The 23,510-nt window shown below is 42.2% G+C and overlaps 2 protein-coding genes across 3 annotated transcripts in view; both read right to left on the reverse strand.

The window, feature by feature from the left end:
- Nucleotides 1–1,089, reverse strand: part of lmbr1l (limb development membrane protein 1-like) — a 56,521-nt gene extending 55,432 nt beyond the window's left edge. The window contains exon 1 of one of the 2 annotated variants that reach the window (XM_052009686.1): nt 937–1,089. In XM_052009686.1, the coding sequence (XP_051865646.1) occupies nt 937–996 (60 nt within the window). In that variant the 5' untranslated portion in view covers nt 997–1,089. The remainder of the gene's footprint in view (nt 1–936) is intronic. The other variant, XM_052009687.1, reaches the window with a different exon arrangement.
- Nucleotides 1,090–16,454: 15,365 nt separating this feature from the next.
- Nucleotides 16,455–19,688, reverse strand: LOC127566982 (tubulin alpha chain). Its single transcript, XM_052009568.1, has 4 exons — nt 19,551–19,688; nt 17,992–18,214; nt 17,759–17,907; nt 16,455–17,671 (listed from the first exon to the last, which is right to left on the reverse strand). The coding sequence occupies exons 1-4, from the start codon at nt 19,551–19,553 to the stop codon at nt 16,691–16,693; spliced, it is 1,356 nt and encodes a 451-aa protein (XP_051865528.1). The 5' UTR covers nt 19,554–19,688; the 3' UTR covers nt 16,455–16,690.
- Nucleotides 19,689–23,510: the final 3,822 nt, after the last annotated feature.

Consider the following 23,510-nt stretch of genomic DNA (forward strand, 5'->3'; position numbering starts at 1 on the left):
AAAACACACACAAAATGCTGCAAATACTCAGGTCAGGCAGTATCTGTGAAAAAAGAAAGTTGATCCAATTTGTTGAATTCCATTTCTCTTGCATCTTCTTCACCTCTTTTTAAAAAATGTTGGAAAGAGGTCAGGACTAAAGGAGCACATTACCTGGATATACTGGAGATATTTGGGTTTCACCACTCCAAGGACAGCAAGTTAAAGTGAGATTTGCAGGTGATGAAAGATTCAGTGTAAATGAGAAGAAATCCTTCCTAGAGGCCAAGAGATTGATAACAGAGGGTAGGCTTAAGATGACTGGCAAAGAAAAAGCAAAAGGCAAGATGAAGAAATAAAACACTTTAAAATGGGACAAACAGTTAGGATTTGGAAAATACTGCTAGAGTGATTGAGAGTAGCAGAGACAAATGGGAAGTATCAATGTGCTCCTGTGTTATATCATTCTGATTTTATCTGCAGCTTGTATTCAACCAACACCGCTTATGAACGTACAGTCCACTACCAAATAGAATGTGACCTGACAAAGTTTAAATCTCTTTAAATCCTCCATTTAAGTGTCCATAGCATTGAAGACCAGAGCAAGTCCTTAATACAAGGGTACAACCAATGAATAAGTAAACGTTGAAAGAAAACACTCCCTCTAGAAAGAATCAGTAACAATATCCGATCTTGGCTTCAATCAACTCTCAAACTGTGAAGAAATGGGAATGTCATTCAAGTCGTTTTAACACGCGTGAAGCCACCACTCGACGGTTTACAGTTATCACAATCAGACATTTCCTCACGACTCGGCGAATAAAACCTGTCAATAATACCGATCATGCTGATAAATTCAAGGGGCAAGATACCTTTCGGCCACTAAATTTTATTCATGCAATTTTCTTTCATCCCGATCAAAAACAAAACGAAAAGCAATCAGTCTTAAAAACTTACAATGCACTCACGAACTTGGTTGTGAAAAAGCTGTGCTCTAATTATAACGTCGTCTTCCATCGCAACGCTTCATGACTGAGATAGCACGAACTACCTGGTGACTCGATAGATTAAACACCCGTCCTCCAGCTCCACATCGGTGCTTTCTTCCAATTTCTCAGCCCGCCTCCACCGAACAAATCACCATGGCACACTGTATCGGATTGGCTATAGGGGAGAACGAGAGAACATAGCACGCGACGAACCATTGGCAGAGAGCAAAGCTAGAATAGAACGTAACTTATGATTGGCTAAAATAATGCAAGCTTGATTGGCTTTGGCTTCAAGTGTGAACTGATTGGTGATGAAGGGTGACCAGCTTCACCAATCAATAAAAAAAGAGTATCTGATTGGTTATAGGTTTTAATTGCAACATATCATTGGTTGAAACCAGTGATTAGAACGAAGATTTCACTGAAGTGGTTGATTGGCTGAACATACTCCATTTAACCTACGCGTCAAGGAGCCCGGCGGGAAAAATTAATTTTTTTTTAAATATTGGCGCGGTGAGAAACAAAGTTGTAACTTTAAGACTAAGGGAAAGGTAAATGTCTTGTTAGCAAATTTTATTCTAATTTTTAAACAGATAATTAATATTTAATGTTTGAACGATATACGGAATATATTAAGATCAAAACACAAAATGCTGAAAGCACTCAGCAGGTCAGGCAGCATCTGTGGGGAGAGAAACAGTTAATGTTCCCGGTCTGTGCCCTTTCATCAAATCCGGGAAAGAGAAGAAACAAGTTTGCTTTCAGTAGAAGGGAGGGCGGTGGAGGAGGGATGGGTGAAACAAAGGGTGAGACCAAATGAATACACGTAGCAGTTAAGATCACATTGTACTTTTCTGTGCAATGTGTTGCTAATGGCGAGACTGGGCTATGCCCAGCAGGCAAGACCATACTGATGGACAAAGCCAACAGACAATGTTTGTAATGTACTGTGCTGCTGTTGCAAAAAGCTAATGTTCATGGCATTTATGCCCTGGGTATGCGTGCCTCTAACAATAAACTTGAATTTGAAAGAAAAACTGAGCCAAGATCTAGGCCAGTTCTGGTACAGATAGAAAGGAAGTGCAAATTATCTAAAACTGGAGAATTCATTATTGATTCCAGAAGGCTGCAACATGCCCAGATGTTAGACGAGGTGTTGTTGCTGAAGCTCGTGTTGGATCTTGTTGTAACAGTACAGGAAGCCACAGACAAGAGCGGTCAGAGTGGGATGGGGAATTAAAGTGGCCGGCAATGGGAAACTCAGGGTCGCCGATGCATACTGAACATAGGTACTCTACGAAACGATCACCCAATCTGCGTTTCTCTAATTTAGAGGAGGTCACATTGTTAAGATTGAATGCAGTACACTGGACTCTGCCCACTCTGGTAGAGGGGAAGCTATGATCCAAAAAGAAGAAAGACATTTCAGAGGCACCTGTGCGGAATGTCTCAGTAGTGGAGCAAATGCGATGGAGACAGAGGAATTTAGAGAATGGAATAGAGTCCTCACCGGGAGGCAGGGTGGGAGAAAGGACAGTTAAGGTAGCTGTGGGAGTCTGTAAGTTTGTGGATGTTTGCCTATCCCCTGAGATAGAGATAGAAAGACCCAGTAAGGGAAGAGAGATGTCAGAGATGGACCACGTGGAGGTGAAAGAGGGTGAAAATTGGCTGCAAAAGTGATGACATTTTTGAGTTCTGCGTAGCTGCAGGAAGCAGCACTCATGCAGTTGTACCAGGAAAAGAGTAGGGGGAGTGGGCCTGAGTAGGACTGAAACAAAGACCATTCCACAGACAGGCATAGCTTGGGCTCATAGCTACAACTTCCATCTGCAGGAAGTGAGTGGAGTTGAAGGAAAAGTTGTTTAATCTGAGGACATTCAGCCAGGCACGTGAGTGTGTTGGTGGAAGGGAACTGGTTAGGCATCTGTTCAATGAAGAAGTGGCAGGCTTCCTTGACCCTCAGGCCCTCCCGATGTGGGATGGAGGTGTAGAATGAATAATAAATAAAAAGAAAAATAGAAAATGCTGTTGTGAAATTTTAACTCCGTTTCTCTTTCCACAGATACTACCTGAACTGTTATTTCCAGCATTTTGTTTTTGTTTCAGATTACCCGTATCTGCGTTTTTTTAATTATCAAATTAAAGTTAAAATTTTGATGAAGCTCCATCAAATGAAATGTTAACTCTATTTCTCTCTCTACAGAAGTACTGAGCATTTCCAGTAATCTGAAAGCAAATGACTGCAGGTACTGGAAATCTGAAATAGATAGAATTTTTTCTCCAGATTTTTACTTTAGTGTAAATTGAAGTTGTATCGGCTTGTGTAAGATGTATTTCTCTGCAAGTACAAAACCGAGTAGTTATACCTCTCTTGATTTAAATAAATTAGACTGAAACAACATAATCTAATAAAACTAGTAAACTGGTTTATTATTGTCACATGTACCGAGGTACAGTGAAAAAAAACTTGTCTTGCATACCGTCCACCCAGATCAATTCATTACTTTCTCTTTTCAATTCTTTGCTCTCTCTTTACGGAAACTATATATTAATATTTTCGCTGCTTTTACTTTCTTTGAAGTATCTGAGGATCAGATTACAGACAAGCAGTGAACATTGCCATGAATGAAATTTATGCCACTAGTTTCCTCTGCAGTCGGATTCGATCTGTCAATGGAACGAGCACACTTTCTTCTGAAAGCCAACGTTCATTTGAATGACTTAATGCAGGAAGAGAGTGAAATTCAAATAGACCAATCAACCACGGGTTGGAAATCCGTGTGGTCAGAGCGCTACCTGGAGGCTGATTCTTTTACAGCATTAAGTTAGAACAAGTTTGTTGATTTTTTTCTTCACCCACTGTTTTACGCCTCTCCGAGCCTTCGAATTGCAGCAAAATTAAAAATATAGAAGAATCCAACAAATAGGTGGGGGAAATTAGATTTAACCTTTCATCCACATGAATTTTGTTTCGGATTTCTAGTGCTTTATTTTATTATGTGGGACTCAGGTTACTGTTACTGTCTATTGGGTGAGTGTTTTTTTAAAAAAATTAATCCCCACTAGTTTAATATTTACACTAAAAGAAATCAAAATTTCATTTAATACTATAATTTGGATGTTGTTTTGCAAAATATTGTAATATTTCACAACTAGAAAGCTATGTGATCATAGATTTAAAATTATCCCTAACCTCCTCCACTGCCAGGAGAATTCCAAGCGCAAACTGGAGGAACAGCACCTCATTTTCCATCTTGGGACCTTGCAGCCTAACGGCATGAACATTGAATTCTCCCACTTTAAGTAACAACCCCCCACCCCCCCACCATGCTTCTTCCCTTTCCTAGCCTCTTTTTTTTCTACCTTTTTTTCTTTCTCTCCTTACCTTTGACCCATCCCCCGGTGGGTCTGCTCTCCCCTCCTCCCCCACACCTGCCCATCACTGTCTCTTACCTGCATCTACCTATCACCGCCTTGTGCCCACCCCCCTCCCCTCTTTTGTCCACCTATCACTGCTCTGCTTCTCCCTCCTATACATTGGGCTTCCTCTTTTCCTATCTTCAGTCCCAGAAGGACCCTGACCCGAAACGTTGACCGCCTGCTTTTCTCCACAGATGCTGCCTGGCCTGCTGAGTCCCTCCAGCATCATCGTGTTTTTCATCTAGGTTCCAGCATCTGCGGTCCTTTGTTTCTCTATCTCTAACCTCTACCCATCTTTCTCAATCCATGGTTTGAAACGTGAATGCAACACCCCCTCTGTATCAGTAGAGGTCCTGCTATTATTTTCAGAAAACAAAAAGAATGGTAACTAGTATTTAATTAGCATATTTCATAAATGCTATCATTCAAAACTTGACATCAATCCATAAGATATTAGGACAGGGGACTAATAGCTTCATCACAGAGAAGGGTTCTAAGGAGGAAAGAACTTTTGGGAGGAATTCCTGAGTTTACAGCCAAGTCAGCTAAAGGTTCTCCTTCAAGTCATTTACAAAAGCACTTTCAAATTCCTAACTCTCTATGCTTTGGTCCTCCATTTATGACAACACTTATGCATCTTACAATCTTCGGAATCATATCCTTATCTCTACCTTTTAGATGCCAGTGTCTCTTCTAATATCCTGATCTGCTCCCTCTTTGCTTATCCCCCTATCACAGTCATTTCCTCTGTCTATTCAATTGGTTCAGATTTGAACATATATGACCGGCATTTGGTTCAGCCATTCATTGCCAGTTCTGGCTGAACTACATAAAGCTCTGTTGGGCACTACTCCCTTCCACTAAAACTGTTTACTACTCCAGAATTATCCTGGAAAATAATGTTAAAACTGGCTTCTCTCCTCCTCTTTATATACGTATCAGAACTGGCTATTTCTGCCATACGTACTATGTGCAATTTTCACTCAGTTTTTCTCTCTCTAGCCTGGCCTACTGAGCATGCCCCACAACCCTTCTATTAGCAAAACACAGACAAAGAAGCATAATCTGCTTCTAACTGGCACATTAACTCATTTGGTCTCACCCTATCACAGATATCCCCTTTGTTCCGCCCATCCCTCCACCGTGGACCAAAACAGGTCCACGGCGGATGCCACCTCCCTAATCCTACACTCATCCCTGGAGCATCTGGATAGTAAAGACACCAACGTCAGACTACTATTTATTTACTCCTTGAAGGACAGCTCCACCTTCAATCCCATAAATCCAAGCAAACTCAAGAGCAAACTCATCCCCAAACTCCTAGACCTGGGACTCAACACCTCCCTTTGCAACTGGATCCTTGACTTCCTGACCAACAGACCGCAATCAGTAAGGATTGGCAGCAACACCTCTGCCACGATTATCCTAAACACTGGTGCCCCACAAGGCTGCGTCCTCAGCCCCCTACTCTACTTCCTATACACTCATGACTGGGTGGCCAGATTCTGCTCTAACTCCATCTACAAGTTTGCAGGTGATACCACCATAGTAGGTCGTATCTCAAATAACGATGAGTCAGAGTACAGGAAGGAGATAGAGAGCTTAATGACATGGTGCCATGACAACAACCTTTCCCTCAATGTCAGCAAAGCAAAAGAGCTGGTCATTGACTTCAGGAAGGGGGACGGTGCACACGCTCTTGTTTAAATCAATGGTGCTGAGGTCGAGAGGGTTGAAAGCTTCAAGTTCCTAGGAGTGAACATCACCGATAGCCTGTCCTGGTTCAACCACGTGAACATCATGGCCAAGAAAGCTCACCAGTGCCTCTACTCCCTCAGAAGGCTGAAGCAATTCGGCATGTCCCCTTTGACACTCACTAATCTTTACAGATGCACCATAGAAAGCATCCTATTCAGATACATCAAGGCTTGGTATGGAAACTGCTCTGCTCTGGACCGCAAGAAACTGCAGAGTTGTGCTGAGCTGTGTCCACATCACGGAAACCAGCCTCCCCTCCATTGACTCTCTACACTTCTCACTGCCTCGGTAAAGCAGCCAGCATAATCAAAGACCCCACCCACCCCGGACCTTCTCTCTTCTCCCCCCTCCTATCAGGCAGAAGATACAAAACCATGAAAGCACGTACCAGCAGGCTCAAGGACAGCATCTATCCTGCTGTTATAAGGCTATTAAACGGTCCCCTAGTACGATAAAATGAACTCTTGACCTCACAATCTGCCTCGTTATGACCTTACACCTTACTGTCTGCCTGCACTGCACTTTCTCTGCAACTGTAACACTTTATTCTGCAGTCTGTTATCGTTTTTCCTTATACTACCTCAATGTACTGATGTGATGAAATGATCTGTACGGATGGCATGCAAAACAAAGTTTTTCATCGTATCTCGGTACACGTGACAATAATAAACCAATTTACCACCTGCTCTGCTACTGAAAACTAACTTGCTTTCTCCCTTTCCCAGTTCTGATGAAGGGTCTCCAACCTGAAATGTTAAATCTGTTTTTTTTCTCCACAGATACTCTCTGACCTGCTGAGTGTTTCCAGCATTTTCTGTTCTTATTTCGGATTTCCAGCATCTATTTTTTAATTTTCTTTCCTCCTCTACCAACTGTCTTTGTAAACCTCTCTCCACTGCCTCCTTCCTTTTACTATCTCCAACAATAATTTGATGGGATTCATAGTCTTTTTTATCATAGAGTTGTACAGCACAGAAATGGGCCTTACAGCTTATTGTCCATGCCGAACTTTTTGCCCATCTACAATAGTCCCATTTGCCCAAGTAAGGTCAAGCTCTCTTTACCTTACAAAAGAAAATATGAAGATTAATTTGGGTGTCAGCTGTGACTCAGTGGACAGCACTCTTGCCTCTGAAGTTTGTGGGTTAGGGACATGGGCAATTAATCTCAGCTGCAGTTCTGAGGGAGATCTGCACTGTTGGAAGTGCTGCCTTTAAATTGAAATATTAATACTGTTCTCTCAGGAAAAAAATTACATGCATTTGCAGTCTTTTCAGCTTAGAATAAGGTGCTTTTCACAACCCTTAGTTTGAAACAAAGTCACTGTTGTAACGCTGAGGCAGCCAAGGTGTGCACAGCAAGTTCCAACAAACAGCAAGATGATCATGACCCAATCATCTGATTTTAGGGAGGATCATTTAGGGTAATTTTGGCCAAAACACCAAGGAACTAAAAAAAAGATCCTGCTCTTAAGAAAGTTAACTGGGTCTCAGTTTAACTTCTCACCTAAGGGACAGTTTCTCCTACAGCAATGCCACCGGACTGCAGTGGCAGTGTAGACTTTAGTGTTCAAGTTTCTGAACTTGAAATCAGGTGGACGTAAAAGATATTGGGACACGGCTCAAAGACAAGCAGTGTCTGGAGGCAACATTTATCCCTCAACCAACATCCCTAAAAGAAACTACCTTTTGATGAACACATTGTTGATAGAAGATCTTGCTGTGTGAATTGATCGACACGTTTTCTTACGTTACAGCAGTGACTACACTGCATAAACCATTTTATTGGCCTTAAAGCGCGTTGGAAGATTTTGAGGTTTCGTAAAGGGCTGTAGAAATGTTAGTCTTTTTTTAACTAATCAATGCGAAGGCGAACTTGATCGACAAGGCACCATAGGTTGCTCTTTCCGTCTTTTAGCTTCAGGTAATATAATCTGCTGCTGAGGCTGTTAGCCACAGTGTTGCCTAACATTTGTTCCTTTGCTAGTGCCAGGTCACAAACGAGCGAGCAAGGAGATGATAAACAAAGAGCTGCACGTTAGTCACAGAACAGCTGCGTTTAGACGACCGGACACTCCTTGTCTAGACATTCAGTGTCAGTGGGTTATTTGTCGACATTGATGGGCATAAGACGTCATAAGCAACTGAAGAGCTCATGAGCTCCCCCTTCAGGCCTAGCAGCTTTGTTTTATAGCTGCAAATAGTCAAATTCTAAGGTAAGACCAGTTTCCAGTTACCAACAACCCTTCGAGCTTGCTCACGGATTCGGATTTTTGGAGCTCCCGAGGTAAAGGTGTACTAAATTTGGCCATTCGTTAAATGACTTTGTGCGTCTGTAATAACCCCCTCACATCACCTGACAAAGCCAGGTGCCTAGCTGTCCCAACAAGTATATTTGGACAGTATTAAAACACGTACTGAGGCTATAAACCTTATCTTACACTGCTTCAACTTGTTGCTTGTTAAGAAGTTAAATCAGCTCCTCAGCCACGAGCCTTGTGGAGAATTTCAGAGGCAGAGTCCACGGTGAAAGGAATGTTTTCTCAACTCGTTCTTGGGATACAGATGGCACTGGCCAATCCATATTTATTGCCGTAATTAGCGTGAGATGCTGTGGTGAGCTTGTTCCTTGAGCCACTGCAACCGATTGGGTGACAGTGCTCCTATAATGGCACGCCAGGATTTTAACCCAATGATAACAATGGTAAGTTTTCAAGTTAAGGTAGTGTGTGATCTGAAGGGAAATTTGATTAACTGACTATGTAGAGCTTGTGGGTGGGAGGTGAGAGCAAGTGTGGAAACCTATTATAATAGAAAAGGCATTCCGCCATAACCTGGTGCAGGAGCAGAGAAGTGACAAAGTGAACACACGGTACACGGAAGAAGGCTAGTAATGGTCAAAATGCCAGTGTATCATGGCTGCAGTGTGTACCATCTGCAGCAGTTCAAGAAGGCAGCTCACCATCACCTTCTCAAGGGGTAATTAGGGATGGGAAATAAATGCTGGTCTTGCCAGTGATGCCCAGCTCCTGTATGAAGACACAAGAGACTGCAGGTGCTGGAATCTGGAACAAAAAAAACACTGGAAGAACTCGGTAGGTCAAGCAGCATCTGTGGAGGTAAAAGGTATAAGTCGATGCTTCTGGTCGAGACCCTGCATCAGTCTTGACAGCTTCAGTGTTCTGGATTTGATCCTGACCTCCAGTGCTGTCTGTGTGGAGTTTGCATGTTCTCCCTGTGACTGTGTGGGTTTCCTCGGGTGCTCCAGCTTCATCCCATATCCCAAAGGCGTATGGGTTGGTAGGTTAATTGGACACTGCAAATTGCCCCTACTGTGTGGATGAGTGGTAGAATGTTGGGGGAGTTGATGGGAGTGTGGGGAGAATAAAATGGGATCGATGCTGGATCAGTGTATATGGCTGCTTGATGGTTAGTGTGTACTTTGTGGGCCAAAAGGCCTCTTTCTATGCTGTATCTCTCTATGATGAAAGGTCAGTCCCAAAACATTAACTCTCTTTCTCTCTCCACAGATGCTGCCTGACCTGCTGAGTTTTTCCAACATTTTCTGTTTTTATGCAATGAGAAATGCAATTTCACAATGCAATGCAATTGTGAAAGAAATAAAAACAGAAAAATACTAGGAATCCTCAGCAGTTTTAGACAGTGTCTGTGGAGAGAGATACAGGTAACCCCCAACACTGGAACCTCTCATCACTGGGCTGAATGAAGAAAGAGTTGCATTTATGTAATGCCTTTCATGGCCTCAGAGAACTTTACAGCCAATTAAGTACTTTTTGATGCATAGTGACTGGAATCAATTCAAACTACTTGCATTATTTATATTATTAGAGAGTAGAATAACAATATAGATGTAATTGCTATAATGGAGTCCTCCCCAAAGGTAGCTCAGTCATTTGACCACCACACAATGTTACTTAGAAGATCCAGAAAACAGGTCCTGAATTTAAATATGGTCTATAAAATGTCTTCAATACCAACAATTTCTGTTGTGGATAGGTTTGATGAAACAGTAAAAATATGTTGATTTTGTATTTTCTTCAATTTGGGTTTTGATTGTCATGAAAAACCTGTGCTTTAAATGCCACATTTGTAGTTAAGGCCTGCTAACCAGTCGACTGTATAATATACACTGAATAAATAGTGGTTAGACAGTGACTGAAATACTGCATATAGTTTAGTCATCACATTACAGGGATAATGTTATAGGGTTAGAATGCACACGGGAGATTTATGAGGAGAATTATGGTTATGAGGAAAGATTGGATAGACTGTCATTGTTTTCTCTGGAACACTGGCGGCCAAGAGTTGAGTTATGGAGGTAAACAAAATTACAGGCTGAATGGAAACACCTACTTCACTTCGCAGAGAGGGAAGTTGGGGTGGGGGGGGGGGGGGGGGAGGGTGGATTCTAAAGTAATTTGTAGGGGAGCCAAGGACTTTTTTTTCCACTTGGGGTAGGAGGGATCTGGTACACAGAGCCGGGAAGGGATACGGTACACAGAGCCGGGAAGGGATACTGAAGTCAGAAATATTCATTGCATTTAAAAAAATACTTGAATTAGGACTCAGGACTGAGCAGGGAAGTGGCCAGCATAAACCAACATGACTCATGGCAGTCAGGAGTGGATAACCTCACAAGGGAGTGGGAACTGAAACCTGAACTAAGGCAACATTTCAAAGTTGCATCATCAGACTGAACTAAACAGAAAGCTCAGTGTATTGACCGACACCGGCTAAATTAGTTGACATAAGTTATTGAACAAGTGGAGACACAAGAAACTGCAGAGAGTGGAATCTGGAGCAACAAACAATCAGCTGGATTCAACCTGAAAATTTCTTTCCCCTCACAGATGCTGCTCGACCCGCTGAGTTCCTCCAGCAGATTGTTTGTTGCTTATTGTACAAATGGCTGTAGACTTTACAGTGCCCGGGCAAATAAAGATTCTGAATAGCAAGCAACCTATTAAATAAAAAGAGTTGCGGGGACTAATTCAATGCTGGACTTTGAAGAAGGTTTGTTTATTTGGACCGCATTCTGTTGCTAATGCACCTACAAAAATACTTATCACAACATTTCAGTTTGTCCTATCACTAAAACTATCCCCAGTCTATACTGAATGAGTAAATCTCAAAACAGGTAGCAGTGCTCCTGAGGCACAGAGGACAAAGTTGGTCGCTGAACATTATCCAATGATCCCCAGCTGCAGAGTGTATACGTACACGTACTCCACCATTGAGTGAGACCTGGATGAAGTTTGGCTGTGATTCCTTCCACAATATATTTTCTCTGCTGACATTTAGCCAAGGCTCAGGCTCAGTGACTGGGTAAGAGATCCCAGATTGCACTGGGCACCTGGAAAATCTGAATCCTGGTAAAAGAAAAGCACCTGAGAGAAAGAGGAAGAAAACTGGTAAAACAAATCTTGCACAACTAAGTGCATTCACAAAGATCTTAACTCTCCAACAATAATCACCAATAAGGCATTTTACAGACATTTCTAGAATACTCTGTTCCCAGTGAATTACCGCACTCACAAAAGTAAAATGATTCTGAGAATCCAGCACACAATATTGTAGGTATAGCTCTATCCCATAACCATGTTCCCATCAAATACAGTTTTCTTATTCCGAGGGTGTGATTGTACCGATTGGTGTACTCCCTTTTCTGCTGACTTAATTACGTTGATATTTAAATCGCTAAGTTCAGTATGAAAGTACTAACACTTAAAAAAGGTATCAACGGCAGGTACATTAGATCCAGCACGTAGATCGCCACTACTGAACCTGCAGTAATACCATTTCCCTTGTTTCCCTTTTTTTAAAATTCAGTATGTGTAGCCACCTTTTTACATTTTTTCCCTTCATTGGTTTTATTAAAGCCAATATGGTTTATCGTGCCTGATATCCATATGACTTGTGGGAATGTAGATTGATGTTTAAATAAAAACTTATTTAAAAAGGTAAATGTCCCAGGTGGTGGGAGGGATTGAAATTGGAGTCTGTGCCCATTGGCTGCAGAAAGCCTTGAGTCTTTGCACACCACATACTCCCTTGCCAGAGACACTGCACCGAGCACACAGCCACAGAAGAAAGCAGGTAGTCAGGCCAAGGGAGCCCAGCACCCCCCCCCCCCCCCCCCCCCCATGGTTCGAATCCTGGACCTGTCGATGGTCAATGGCTTATCTACCCAGTCCCAGGACAGCCCCCTCCAGTGGGAGGTGATGAAATAAGTCTGCATCCACCTCGCCTCCCTCACAGGGTGGCTAAAGGGTCAAATGTGTAGCCAGAAACTGAGGAGCAGTCTCTTCAAACAGTAAAGAAGGTCCATCACCCCTCACATCTCAAGTAGACAAGCAAGGAGGAAGTGGTGACATAGTCATTTTGAAAGATGCTAAGGTCAATTTAAAAAATAGGAATTCTCACTTCCCATTGCAAAACAATACTCCTTTTTTTTAGATTAAGAGCACTGCCAAACATCATCTCACGGCAGTGTAATTGTCATAATTAAATGAAAAACTTAATTGATGGCTGACAGCACAGTTGAGGCAGCTTTAACGTGTTTTTGCTTTTCATGTTACTCGTGTTCTATTTGCAGAAACCATCTCATCCATTCAAAATGCTTAAAACAAAATCAACTTAAATCAAAAGAAGCACAAAAATCTTTGACACAGTTAGTAGCTAGCTGACTGACAAATGAAGCCAAATCGATCACAATATTTAAGAGGGACTTCGATAAACATTTGCGAAGGAAAATACATTGAAGGGTACAGAGACATTAGACAAATGGGATTAAGGTTTGACGACCATGACAAGCCGAATGGTCATTGAGCTGCAGCTCCCATGATTCAATCCTCTGAATAATATTTTACTTAATCTGAGTTATGAGGATTTTGCCAGGACTTGAGGGACTGAGTTTTAGGAAGAGGTTGGACAGGCCAGGAGTGTAGAAGACTGAGAGGTGATCTTAGAGAGGTGTTTAAAATCATGAGGGGTGTAGATAGGGTGAATGCAGTCTTTTCTCCAAGGTTGGGGAATCAAGAACTAGAGGGCATAGATTTAAAGTGAGAGGGAAGAGATTTAATTAGGAACTTGAGAGGCAGCTTTTTTACACAAAGGGTGGTATGTATGTGGAATGAGCTGCCAAAGGAAGTGGTTAAGGCAGGTACAATAACAACTTTTAAAAGACAGTTGATCAGGTACATAGATTGAAAGGGTTTAGAAGGTCATGGGCCAAACACTGGCAAATGTGACTAGCTTTGATGGGAATCTTGTTCGGCATGGACCAGTTGGGCCAAAGGGCCTGTTTCCCTGCTATATGACTCTATGGACTCTAATTATATATTCCCACAGGCTTCAATAGATTATTCAACCACTATTTCTAAACAACTGTCAAAACAACTTAAAAATAAAAAAGAATTTTATTGCTCACTCTCTCTGCCAATATCAATTGGAGATAAATGTGTTCAACAATTTGGGAAAAGCTGAACTAATGCACAATAAAAAGGCATTCAGTAAGTCTCCACAGAAGACTGCTAGGAAAAATTGAAAGCACCTGGAACTGGTGGCAACCTTTTGATGTGGATTGGAAATTGGTCTGAGAGTTGGGAGACAAATCAGGAATAATGGGCATGCACTCTGACTGGCCAGAATGCAACGTACTTAACAAAAACAGAAAATACCAGAAACACTCAGCAGGTCAGGCAGCGTGAACATTTTAGGTTGAAGATCCTTCGTCAGAAGTGAGGGAATCTGATGTTCTTCCAGCATCTTGCTTTGTTTCAGATTTTCAGCATCTGCAGTTCTTATTTTGATTTTCATCCAGCTACTTAAAAGACAGTTAAATGGCTAAGAAAGGCTTAGAGGGATATGGGCCAAATGGGACTAGTTTAGATGGGCATCTTGGTTGCTATGGACAAGTTGGGCCGAAGGGCCTGTTTCCATGCTGTATAACTCTATGCCTCTACTTGCGTTCTGGGGCATTAGCTTACATTACATTAGCTTACTTACATTGCACATCAGTAACTAGAAGGAATATTCAGAGTTGCTTACACCTCCATGAGAGGTGATGTGTGGATGAGAGTAGGAAGTTACAGGCATTGATAAACTGGACATGTAAAACTAATAGATGAAGGTTTAAAGTGGATAAGTCCAGAACTCTTACTGCAATTGTACAGGAGCCTTGGTGAGACCACACCTGGATTATTATGTATAGCTTTGGTCTCCTTGCCTAAAAAAAAATACATGAAGGGAGTGCAGCAAAGGTTCACCAGACTGGTTCAGGGATGGTGGTTTCCAAATGAAACCCTGAGCAATCTGGGCCTGTATTCTTAAGAGTTTACAAGAATGAGATCTCATTGAAACTTACAAAATTCTTACAGGGCTCAACAGGGTGGGTGCAGGGAGGATGTTTACCCTGAGTGAGGAGTCTAGAACTTGGGTGTCAGTCTCAGAATAGGACACGTAGGACTCAGATAAGGAAATATTTCTTCACGCAAAGGATGGTGAATATTTGGCATTCTCTACCCTGGAGCTGTGGAAGCTGTCACCAAATTAATTCAAAGCAAAGATCAATAGTGTTTTTTTTATATTAAGGGAATCAAGGTTAGTGCAGGAAAATACTGGACAGATCACCCATGACAGAGCAGACTTGGAGGGCCAGATGACCTATTCCTGTTCCTATTTATGTGACTATTTTTCTTCTAAATATTAATGGGGAAGTTCAGATAATAGAATTTGTAGACAGCCATTTCACCCTTCACTTGTACTCTACCTTTCAGTGAGATCACGGCTGATCATTTACCTCAGTACCATTTTCCCATTTGTTTCTATCCAAATATCAATTGATCTCTCTTGAATACATTCAGCAACTGGGTCTCTACAATCCTCTTAGGATAGAGAATTCAAAAGATTTACAACCTTCTGGGTGAAGAAATTTATTCTCATCTGTACTGAATGGCAAACCCCTTATTCCAGAGCCACAACCAGGGGAAAACATGATCCCTGCACCTTCCACAATAAGCCCTGTAACAATTCTGTATATTTCAATCAGATTATCTCATTATTGTAGATTTAAGGGTATAGTCCCAATCTAGTTAATCTCTCTTCATAGGAACCCCCCCCCCCCCATCTCAGGAATCCATCTGGTAAATCTGTGATGCACTCCCTCTATTTCAAGTACACCCTTTCCTGGGTAAGACCAGCTTGGAATACAATATTCTATTTGCAATCTGTGTCTTATAGTTGCAGTGAGATTTTTAATTCTCAGAATTGTGTATAATGTCAACATACCATTTGCCCTAATTGCTTGCTGTATACCCTTTACACTGACTTTCATGTGCATAGACATTCAAGTATCACAAAGTGTCTCAGCATAAGAAATATTCTGCTCATTTTCCCCACCCCAAAAGCAGATAAATTCATTTCTTCTCAAGTTACATTTCATCTGAATTTAAATCTAGGCATTGCATTTATAAGAAGTTAGTATTATGAAGTTCATGGGTTAAAACTTCTCCAAAAGCTTATGTTGCTGAATTTTAAATTGTTTGCAAGCCATTTGGGGGACACTGACACCAACGGCCAGATTAAACTTCAAGGTGACGTTGTGAAACATGTTAACAGTTGAAGCCAGGGGATGGTGGGGTAAAATTTAAAAGTTCAGCAGGTATTCAGTAAACAAAAGTATTAAAGAACCTGGCAGAAACAGGATATAATAATAAACACGGCCTAGCTGACAGTGATCCAAGCAAGTATTAGTATAGCATTGAGAAGCTCAATTACAGCTTCTCTTGGATAGAAGTGGAAACCCTAACCCTGCTCCAAAGTAAAAGAATTGACTGTAGAGGTTCAAGGGGTAATGCACCAGCTGATGCAGCCACCATCACAGTTGAAGGAAAATTAAAGCATCAAACATTAATGACCAATGCAAGCCACCAGGCCAGCAATTTTATGGACAAGGTAGAATTGGCTTAATTGCCACAAGGGCAAGTGAAGAGTTAGAACAAAAGAAAATTAAGGGTTTGATTAAGATGAGTCACACAGGGTGGGGGCAAAAAGACAAGTATGACAGCAAGCTACAAGGATATTGATGCAGTTTATTCAGAATAGAAGTTTGCCTACCCAAGTTCAAATTAAATTACAGCCATTTTTGTGCACACAGTTGCTCCCATGTGGCCATAAAGGGAATAGCTCATTTCTGGAGGACAGTAACAGAATGATTAGATCTCACAGCTACCCTAACTATAATTACAGACAAGATTAGTTTGAGAAACATGACAAGGAATCAATTAGGTGATTATTTCAAGCTCCTTTATTGCATCAGACATGATGAAAAAGAGATTATGCATAGACACGAGCAAACATGATCACAGATCAAAGACAACCATAAAAATCATTACATATTCTACAGCACCAAGATGGCACCATTTCTAACACCCTGGTTGTTTAACATCACTCAATAGCCAAACACTGGAATGAACCAAGCCTGGAGCTTAAGTACATGCTTTTGTGAATTGATAGAACTTGAAGTTAATACTCCTCTCCTTCCTCTTCCCCTTCTCCCTCCACTGAATCAACACCCACTTCTTCATAATCCTTCTCCAGAGCAGCCATATCCTCACGGGCTTCTGAGAACTCTCCCTCCTCCATACCCTCACCAACATACCAGTGAACAAAGGCACGCTTGGCATACATCAGGTCAAACTTGTGGTCCAGGCGAGCCCAAGCTTCAGCAATAGCTGTGGTGTTGCTCAGCATACAGACAGCTCGCTGTACCTTGGCCAGGTCACCTCCAGGTACCACAGTGGGAGGCTGGTAGTTGATGCCAACCTTGAAACCAGTTGGACACCAATCCACAAACTGAATGCTACGTTTGGTTTTGATAGTAGCAATGGCTGCATTGACATCTTTTGGCACCACATCACCACGATAAAGGAGGCAGCAGGCCATGTACTTGCCATGGCGTGGGTCACATTTGACCATCTGGTTGGCTGGCTCAAAGCAAGCATTGGTGATTTCAGATACGGAAAGCTGCTCATGGTAGGCTTTCTCAGCAGAGATAACTGGGGCATAGGTGGCCAATGGGAAGTGGATACGGGGATACGGCACCAAGTTGGTCTGGAACTCAGTCAGATCAACATTCAGGGCACCATCAAAGCGAAGGGAGGCTGTGATGGAGGACACTATCTGGCTAATGAGACGGTTCAGATTGGTATAAGTGGGTCGTTCAATGTCAAGGTTTCTGCGGCAGATGTCATAGATGGCTTCATTGTCCACCATGAAAGCACAATCCGAGTGCTCCAGGGTGGTGTGGGTGGTTAGGATGGAGTTGTAGGGTTCTACTACTGCTGTAGACACTTGGGGAGCTGGGTAAATGGAGAATTCAAGCTTGGATTTCTTGCCATAGTCAACCGACAGACGCTCCATCAGCAGCGATGTAAAACCAGAGCCGGTGCCACCACCAAAGCTGTGGAAGACCAGGAAGCCCTGCAGACCTGTACATTGGTCAGCCTGTGGAAGACAAGTGTACATTTAGTTAATTGCATCCAAATACATCTAGGGCAGATGACTGGAAATTAATCCACAGCAAATACTCACCAGTTTGCGGATTCTGTCCAGAACCAGGTCAATGATCTCCTTGCCAATTGTGTAGTGACCACGGGCATAGTTATTGGCCGCATCTTCTTTCCCAGTAATGAGTTGCTCAGGGTGGAAGAGCTGGCGGTAAGTACCGGTACGAACCTCATCTGCAAAAGAACAAGTGTTTTCAGTTACGCTGCCACACGTTATTAAATCAATAGGGGTGATGGAACAAACAGGTGGGCACCTACCTATCACAGTTGGTTCCAGGTCCACAAACACAGCTCGGGGAACATGCTTTCCTGCTCCTGTCTCACTGAAGAAAGTGTTGAAGGAATCGTCTCCACCCCCAATGGTCTTATCACTGGGCATCTGACCATCAGGCTGGATGCCATGTTCCAAGCAGTACAGCTCCCAGCAGGCATTGCCGATCTGGACACCAGCCTGGCCAACGTGGATACTGATACACTCACGCTGTGGAAAAAGGGGGGAAAAACAATTGATTGTGTGCTACAAGCAGTATATCTTTGAAAATCGCCCGTTTCACCAATTTGGAAACAGCGTGTAATATTCCAACTTTGAATTTACAATGAACTATTTTAAATAGATCGTTAAATAAAGCTGAAGCAGTTGCAAGATGCATTTTTAGAAACTCAAATCGTTTATATTAAGTATTCGTAAATAGAAAAGGAGGCTCTTTTGTTCAATGGAAATTAGGATAAGCTCATCGGTCCCAAAAGGCCGCGGAGGCACAGCCGACACATGTGTGCGCGGGAGCAAGCACGCACGTACGTCTCTCCAAGAGAAACCGAGGCCAGTGGGAGATGTAGTTCCGCAGCGCCTCCCAACGACGCGCGGGCGTCAGAGAAAGACTGCAATGCCCAGAATGCTTTGCGCAATGCGGCAACAATCTGCCAGTGGTACCTGCCATATTTACACCCAGGCTTCTTTGCCGCGAAATCTTTACCAGCCAGCAGCGAGATTCCTGCAGGGAGTTCATTCGCAAGGCTCAAGGAATAATCATCGCAGCACCAGGCAAGGCAGCGCGGCTGAAGCTGATCAGGGGCTCTACCAAAGTAAAAATCAGCAACGCTGCGGTGCAAATTTGCAATCATACACCCGATATGGATTTAAGAGTAACGGAGCTCGGATTTCGGGAAATCATTTCGATCACGTCCGACCCTCCTCCTCAGTTCTTAAAAGAGTAGTGAAGGAGTTTGTAATCGAGCCCGACGCGGTCACCAACTCCCGCGCTTTTGCTCAGGAAGTGGACCATTCGCAAGGTTTCTGGCGCGCGTATTGAAAGCAGGCGGCGAAACCCGCGATTTGCGGGAAAAAAGAAATCCCCACGGATTTAACCCCGTCTTTTTTTCCCTTTTAAAAAACGCCTATTGGTGCCTACCCCCCCGACTTCGGCAGTACAGCATCCACCCGCGTGGTTTTACGCTCGGGGTTCATTACAGCCCAAAGAGACCTCACTCAAGCGAAATAATTCATGCAACTATTCCTCGGTAAACAAACAAAGAATACATTAGCATCTCGGCAAGGTTATTGTCTTGCAAGGTAAGGAGCGAGGAGGGAAATCACTGGTATAAAAAGAAATTCTCCTACACCAATTTTAAACGCAATGAAAAGCAATTTCAGTTGCAACTTAATAATACAATCGTGCTTTTTTTAATATAAGCTGGTTACATCACTTTCAGCCCCAAATGTAACATAATGACAATAGAATTTAGAAATATAGAACATTGTCACCACAATAAAATGATTAACTTAGTCTTATCAAAAGAAGATTTTAAGCAATACTTACCATTTTTTCAAGTTATATTAACTATGAAGATGAACCTACAAAAAGTGACTGTTACTTTGCTCGACAGTAACGAGTCGATGTAAGTAACCGAATGAGAAGTGGCGGTGTCTGAGTCGCTTTTATATCCGAGAAGGCGGGCCCGCGCTGGGTGCCTTCTTGCTATTGGCTGCGAGGAAGAAGTGGGGGCGGGAGATGATGTCAATTAAACTTTGATTGGGCAAGTGTCCTTTTTCTGAAACACGTCAGCTTTTAACGGTTCGAATCCCGCTGAAGGAGGTGCCGCGAAGAAAAAACGCTGCAGAATGTGCTAGAAAAGGGGGCGAGTACTTCCTTTGCTGTATCGTTTGAGCAAATGGTGAGATTTAAAATGGAATCTGTGTTTTTATTTCCCTTCATAGCCCTACTCTTCAAATATAATTGCAATCGTGCACAGCTCCTTTATGTTGATTCAGAGATCAAAACTTGAGGGAAAATGTCGCAAATGAAATACCCTTAATATTTCATATAGTTGATATAATCACATATTTAAGGATGAAAGGGGAAGTAAATTCGAGGGCCAATGGCAGCTTTAACGTATGAACATATTGAATAATGAAATCCCTTCTCTGCAGGCATCTGCATTAAGGGCGTGGATGGTCGAAATTGCAGAATGCAGGCTATGAGAAAAGCAATTTGACCGAGACCGCAGTTGCTGCAGAATTTACATCACACCCCCATCACGTACTCTGACTCATTTTTTAAGAATGTCAAAAAGAACAGACGCTACACAGTATATTTGCAATTAAATGCTCGCTCTATATCATTGTTGTAAATATACCTCAGCATTTGGTGCAGTACAAAACGTGATAAATAAAAAATGTTTCTAAATCCACAACACTCCATGATTTTAGTGCAGGTTGCATAAAAACGGAGGCAGGCGATGCAAAACCGCGCGCCTTCCCTTTACAAAGAGGAGACATTTTTTGGTTAGTTAGTAAGCCAGCGTTGCCTATTAACCTTTTGGTTTAGCGGTAGAAAAAGCGATTCTGAATCAGAGATTTCGGACCCCAGCACCATTGCAGAGATTTAAAGGCGTAATCTCGACAACCTCGAACGATAAAATGATATAGATGAAGGAAACAACCAACCATCCGCTATTTAGGTAACCTTTTTGGACGGTATCAAAGAAGCCCAAAAATCTATTACCCGTGAAGAATATTGGATACATTTATATAAATTATAAAATCAGCGCACTGTACAAGAGTGCGTCGTGGCATATTTATAAGAAGTTTTGTGTGTCATTGTAGCTTATTCCTTGCATGTGCATGGTTGGACCATAAGAGATGCCCTTTATGATCCCTAGAAAAGAGGAACTTTTATTTATTGGAATATCACAATGCGGCTTTTGCAAAAAAAAAGACGGTGCCCTATAAATTGGATAAGAGCTTTAGGAGGAAAATGATAGAATTGTGAACGAGGGAAATGCAGTAGACAATCGCTGTGCTTTCAGAAGCTTTCGATAAGATACCTCACACTAAGTCACTTCATAAGATAGCATTTGATACATTGAATTGCAAATTGGCTCTAGACTTACAGCCGTCTTTTTCTTAAACACATTTTGTTTATAACATTTGCAAATATAACAGTATATTCAAATAATTATCATTCATAGTGCAACACAGATTATATTTTTATGTGCAGTACAAGGCATCTAGGGTCTTTTACTCCATTTACATACAAGATTTGACACCAGCATGACAAATTATTTCCTTCACAGACATTTCAGTACAATCAGCCCAAACGGTTTTTGTATGGGTTTCAGCCCCTTAAATATGCAATAGTGAGAGGGCCCCAAACTGTTGGCTTTCTGCTTAGACCCGCTACAGCAGCTGCAGACGCTTCAGCATATCCCTCAGCACAATATCTTAGATTTGGGAATGAGCTAGTCTGCAGCATTCGGTCATGGGCAGTTCCTTGCAATGGAAAGCCAGCAACTTTCAGCTGGAGCAAAAGACATCTTTCACTGAGTTGGTAATCTTCCAACAGCAGCTGGTGTTTGTCTCAGTGTCCCTGGGAATAGCCATAGGGCACGGAGTAAAGTGTTACGCAGCTGTTCGGGATGAACCTCGACAGAAGACCATCACATCCCTTTCCAGACCTTCTTTGCAAATGTGCATTCCAAAAGGAGATGGATGATGGTGTCACCCTCATTGTGCTTATTTGAGAATTCTGAAGATGTGGCATTCTGCCAAATGATTTTGGCAGTCTGCTCAGGGCACTATCCGACAGGATTCACCGTTTCCCTCTCCTGGGAAGCCTTGAGGACATTTCGTTGCAGACCATTGTCTGATTGACTTCTGATTACGAGTGTTTTACTGCAGAAAACTTTCAGATGATGTGGCACAGTCCAGCTGAATCGAAATGCTCCACAGTAATGCGGCTGGTGGTCAAAGCTTCTATAAATATGTAAAGGGGACAAGATTGGCAAAAATTAATATGGGTCCCACACAGATGGAGAGAAAAACACGGGGAAAAGGAAATGGCATATTGAACAAATAGATTGTGTCTGTATGTGGTAACATAGAACAGTACAGCACTGGACAGGCCATTTGGCCCACGATGTTGTGCCAACCTTGATGCCAATTTATACTAAATATCCTCCTCCTGTGTATCATCCATATCCCTCCATTCCCTTCATATTCATGTGTCTATCTAAAAGCCTCTTAAACTCCACCAAACTGCCTGCTTCCACTACTACCCCTGGTAATCCATTCCAGGCACCTACCACTCTTTGCGTAAAAAAATTTTCCCCTCACGTTGCCTTTAAACTTACCCCCAACCTTAAAAGCATGTCCTCTGGTGTTCACAGAAGACAAAAAAATCTCCTAGAAGCAACAGCAAATGCTGTTTTTTTATTATTTCTGTTTAATGCTGTATATTACTATTAGCATTTTTTTATTATTAATACTGATTTCTTTCAGCATTAATAATTTTTAAAAAATTGGAGTAATTACTAGGAATGGGAGCTGAAAAATCCCAGAACCTGATGACATGCCCAAGGTTTTGAAAGAGGTAGCGATATAGATGGTGGATGAGTTGTTTGTCATCTTCCAAAATTCCGTATTGGGAGGTTGCAAATGTCATTCCACTGTTTAAGAAAGGAGGGAGAAAAAAATTGGGAACTACAGACCAGTTAGCCTGAATCTATTAATTAGGAAGTGGTAAAAGAGCACCTCGAAAATTGTAACAGGATTGGGCAGAATTGACCTGGATCTATGAAAGGGAAACCATATTTGACAAACCTGCTAGAGTTTTTTTTTGAGGTTGTGACTAGCAGAATGGATGGGGCAAACCAGTCGATGTGTTGTATCTCAACTTTCAGAAGGCCTTGGCAAAGGCGCCCCACAAGAGAATATTAAACAGGAATAGAGTGCACAGTATTGCAGATGATATACAGCAATGGATTGAGGAGATTAGTGAATAGAAAGGAGAAAGTAGGAATAAATGGTTCATTTTTGTGTTGGGAGACTAGTAGGGTGCCACAGGGATTGGAACCCAGGTATTCACCATCTTTCTGGAAGAGGGGGCCATGTAATATATCGAGGTTTGCCGATGATACAAGGCTGGGTGGCTGCATGAGACGTGAAGAGGATGCAGAGAGGCTACAGGGGTGTGGACAGGCTAAATGAATGGGCAAAATCCTTGAAGATGGAATATAATGTGGAAAAAATGTGAGGTCATCCTCACAAAAGTAGAAAGGCAGAGTATTTTTTTAAATGGTGAGAGATTGAAAACTGTAGGTGTTCAAAGAGGCCTTGGTTGTTCTTGCACACAATTCATCAAAGGTTAACGTGGAGGTTCAGCAAGCAAGTAGGAAGACAAATGGTAAATTGGCCTTTACTGAAAGAGGATCTGAGTACAAGAGTAGAGACATCTTACTGAGATTACATAGGGTCCTGGTGAGGCTGCACCTGGAATTCT

Source organism: Pristis pectinata, chromosome X (assembly GCF_009764475.1).
Source record: "Pristis pectinata isolate sPriPec2 chromosome X, sPriPec2.1.pri, whole genome shotgun sequence".
Taxonomy (NCBI): Eukaryota; Metazoa; Chordata; class Chondrichthyes; order Rhinopristiformes; family Pristidae; genus Pristis; species Pristis pectinata.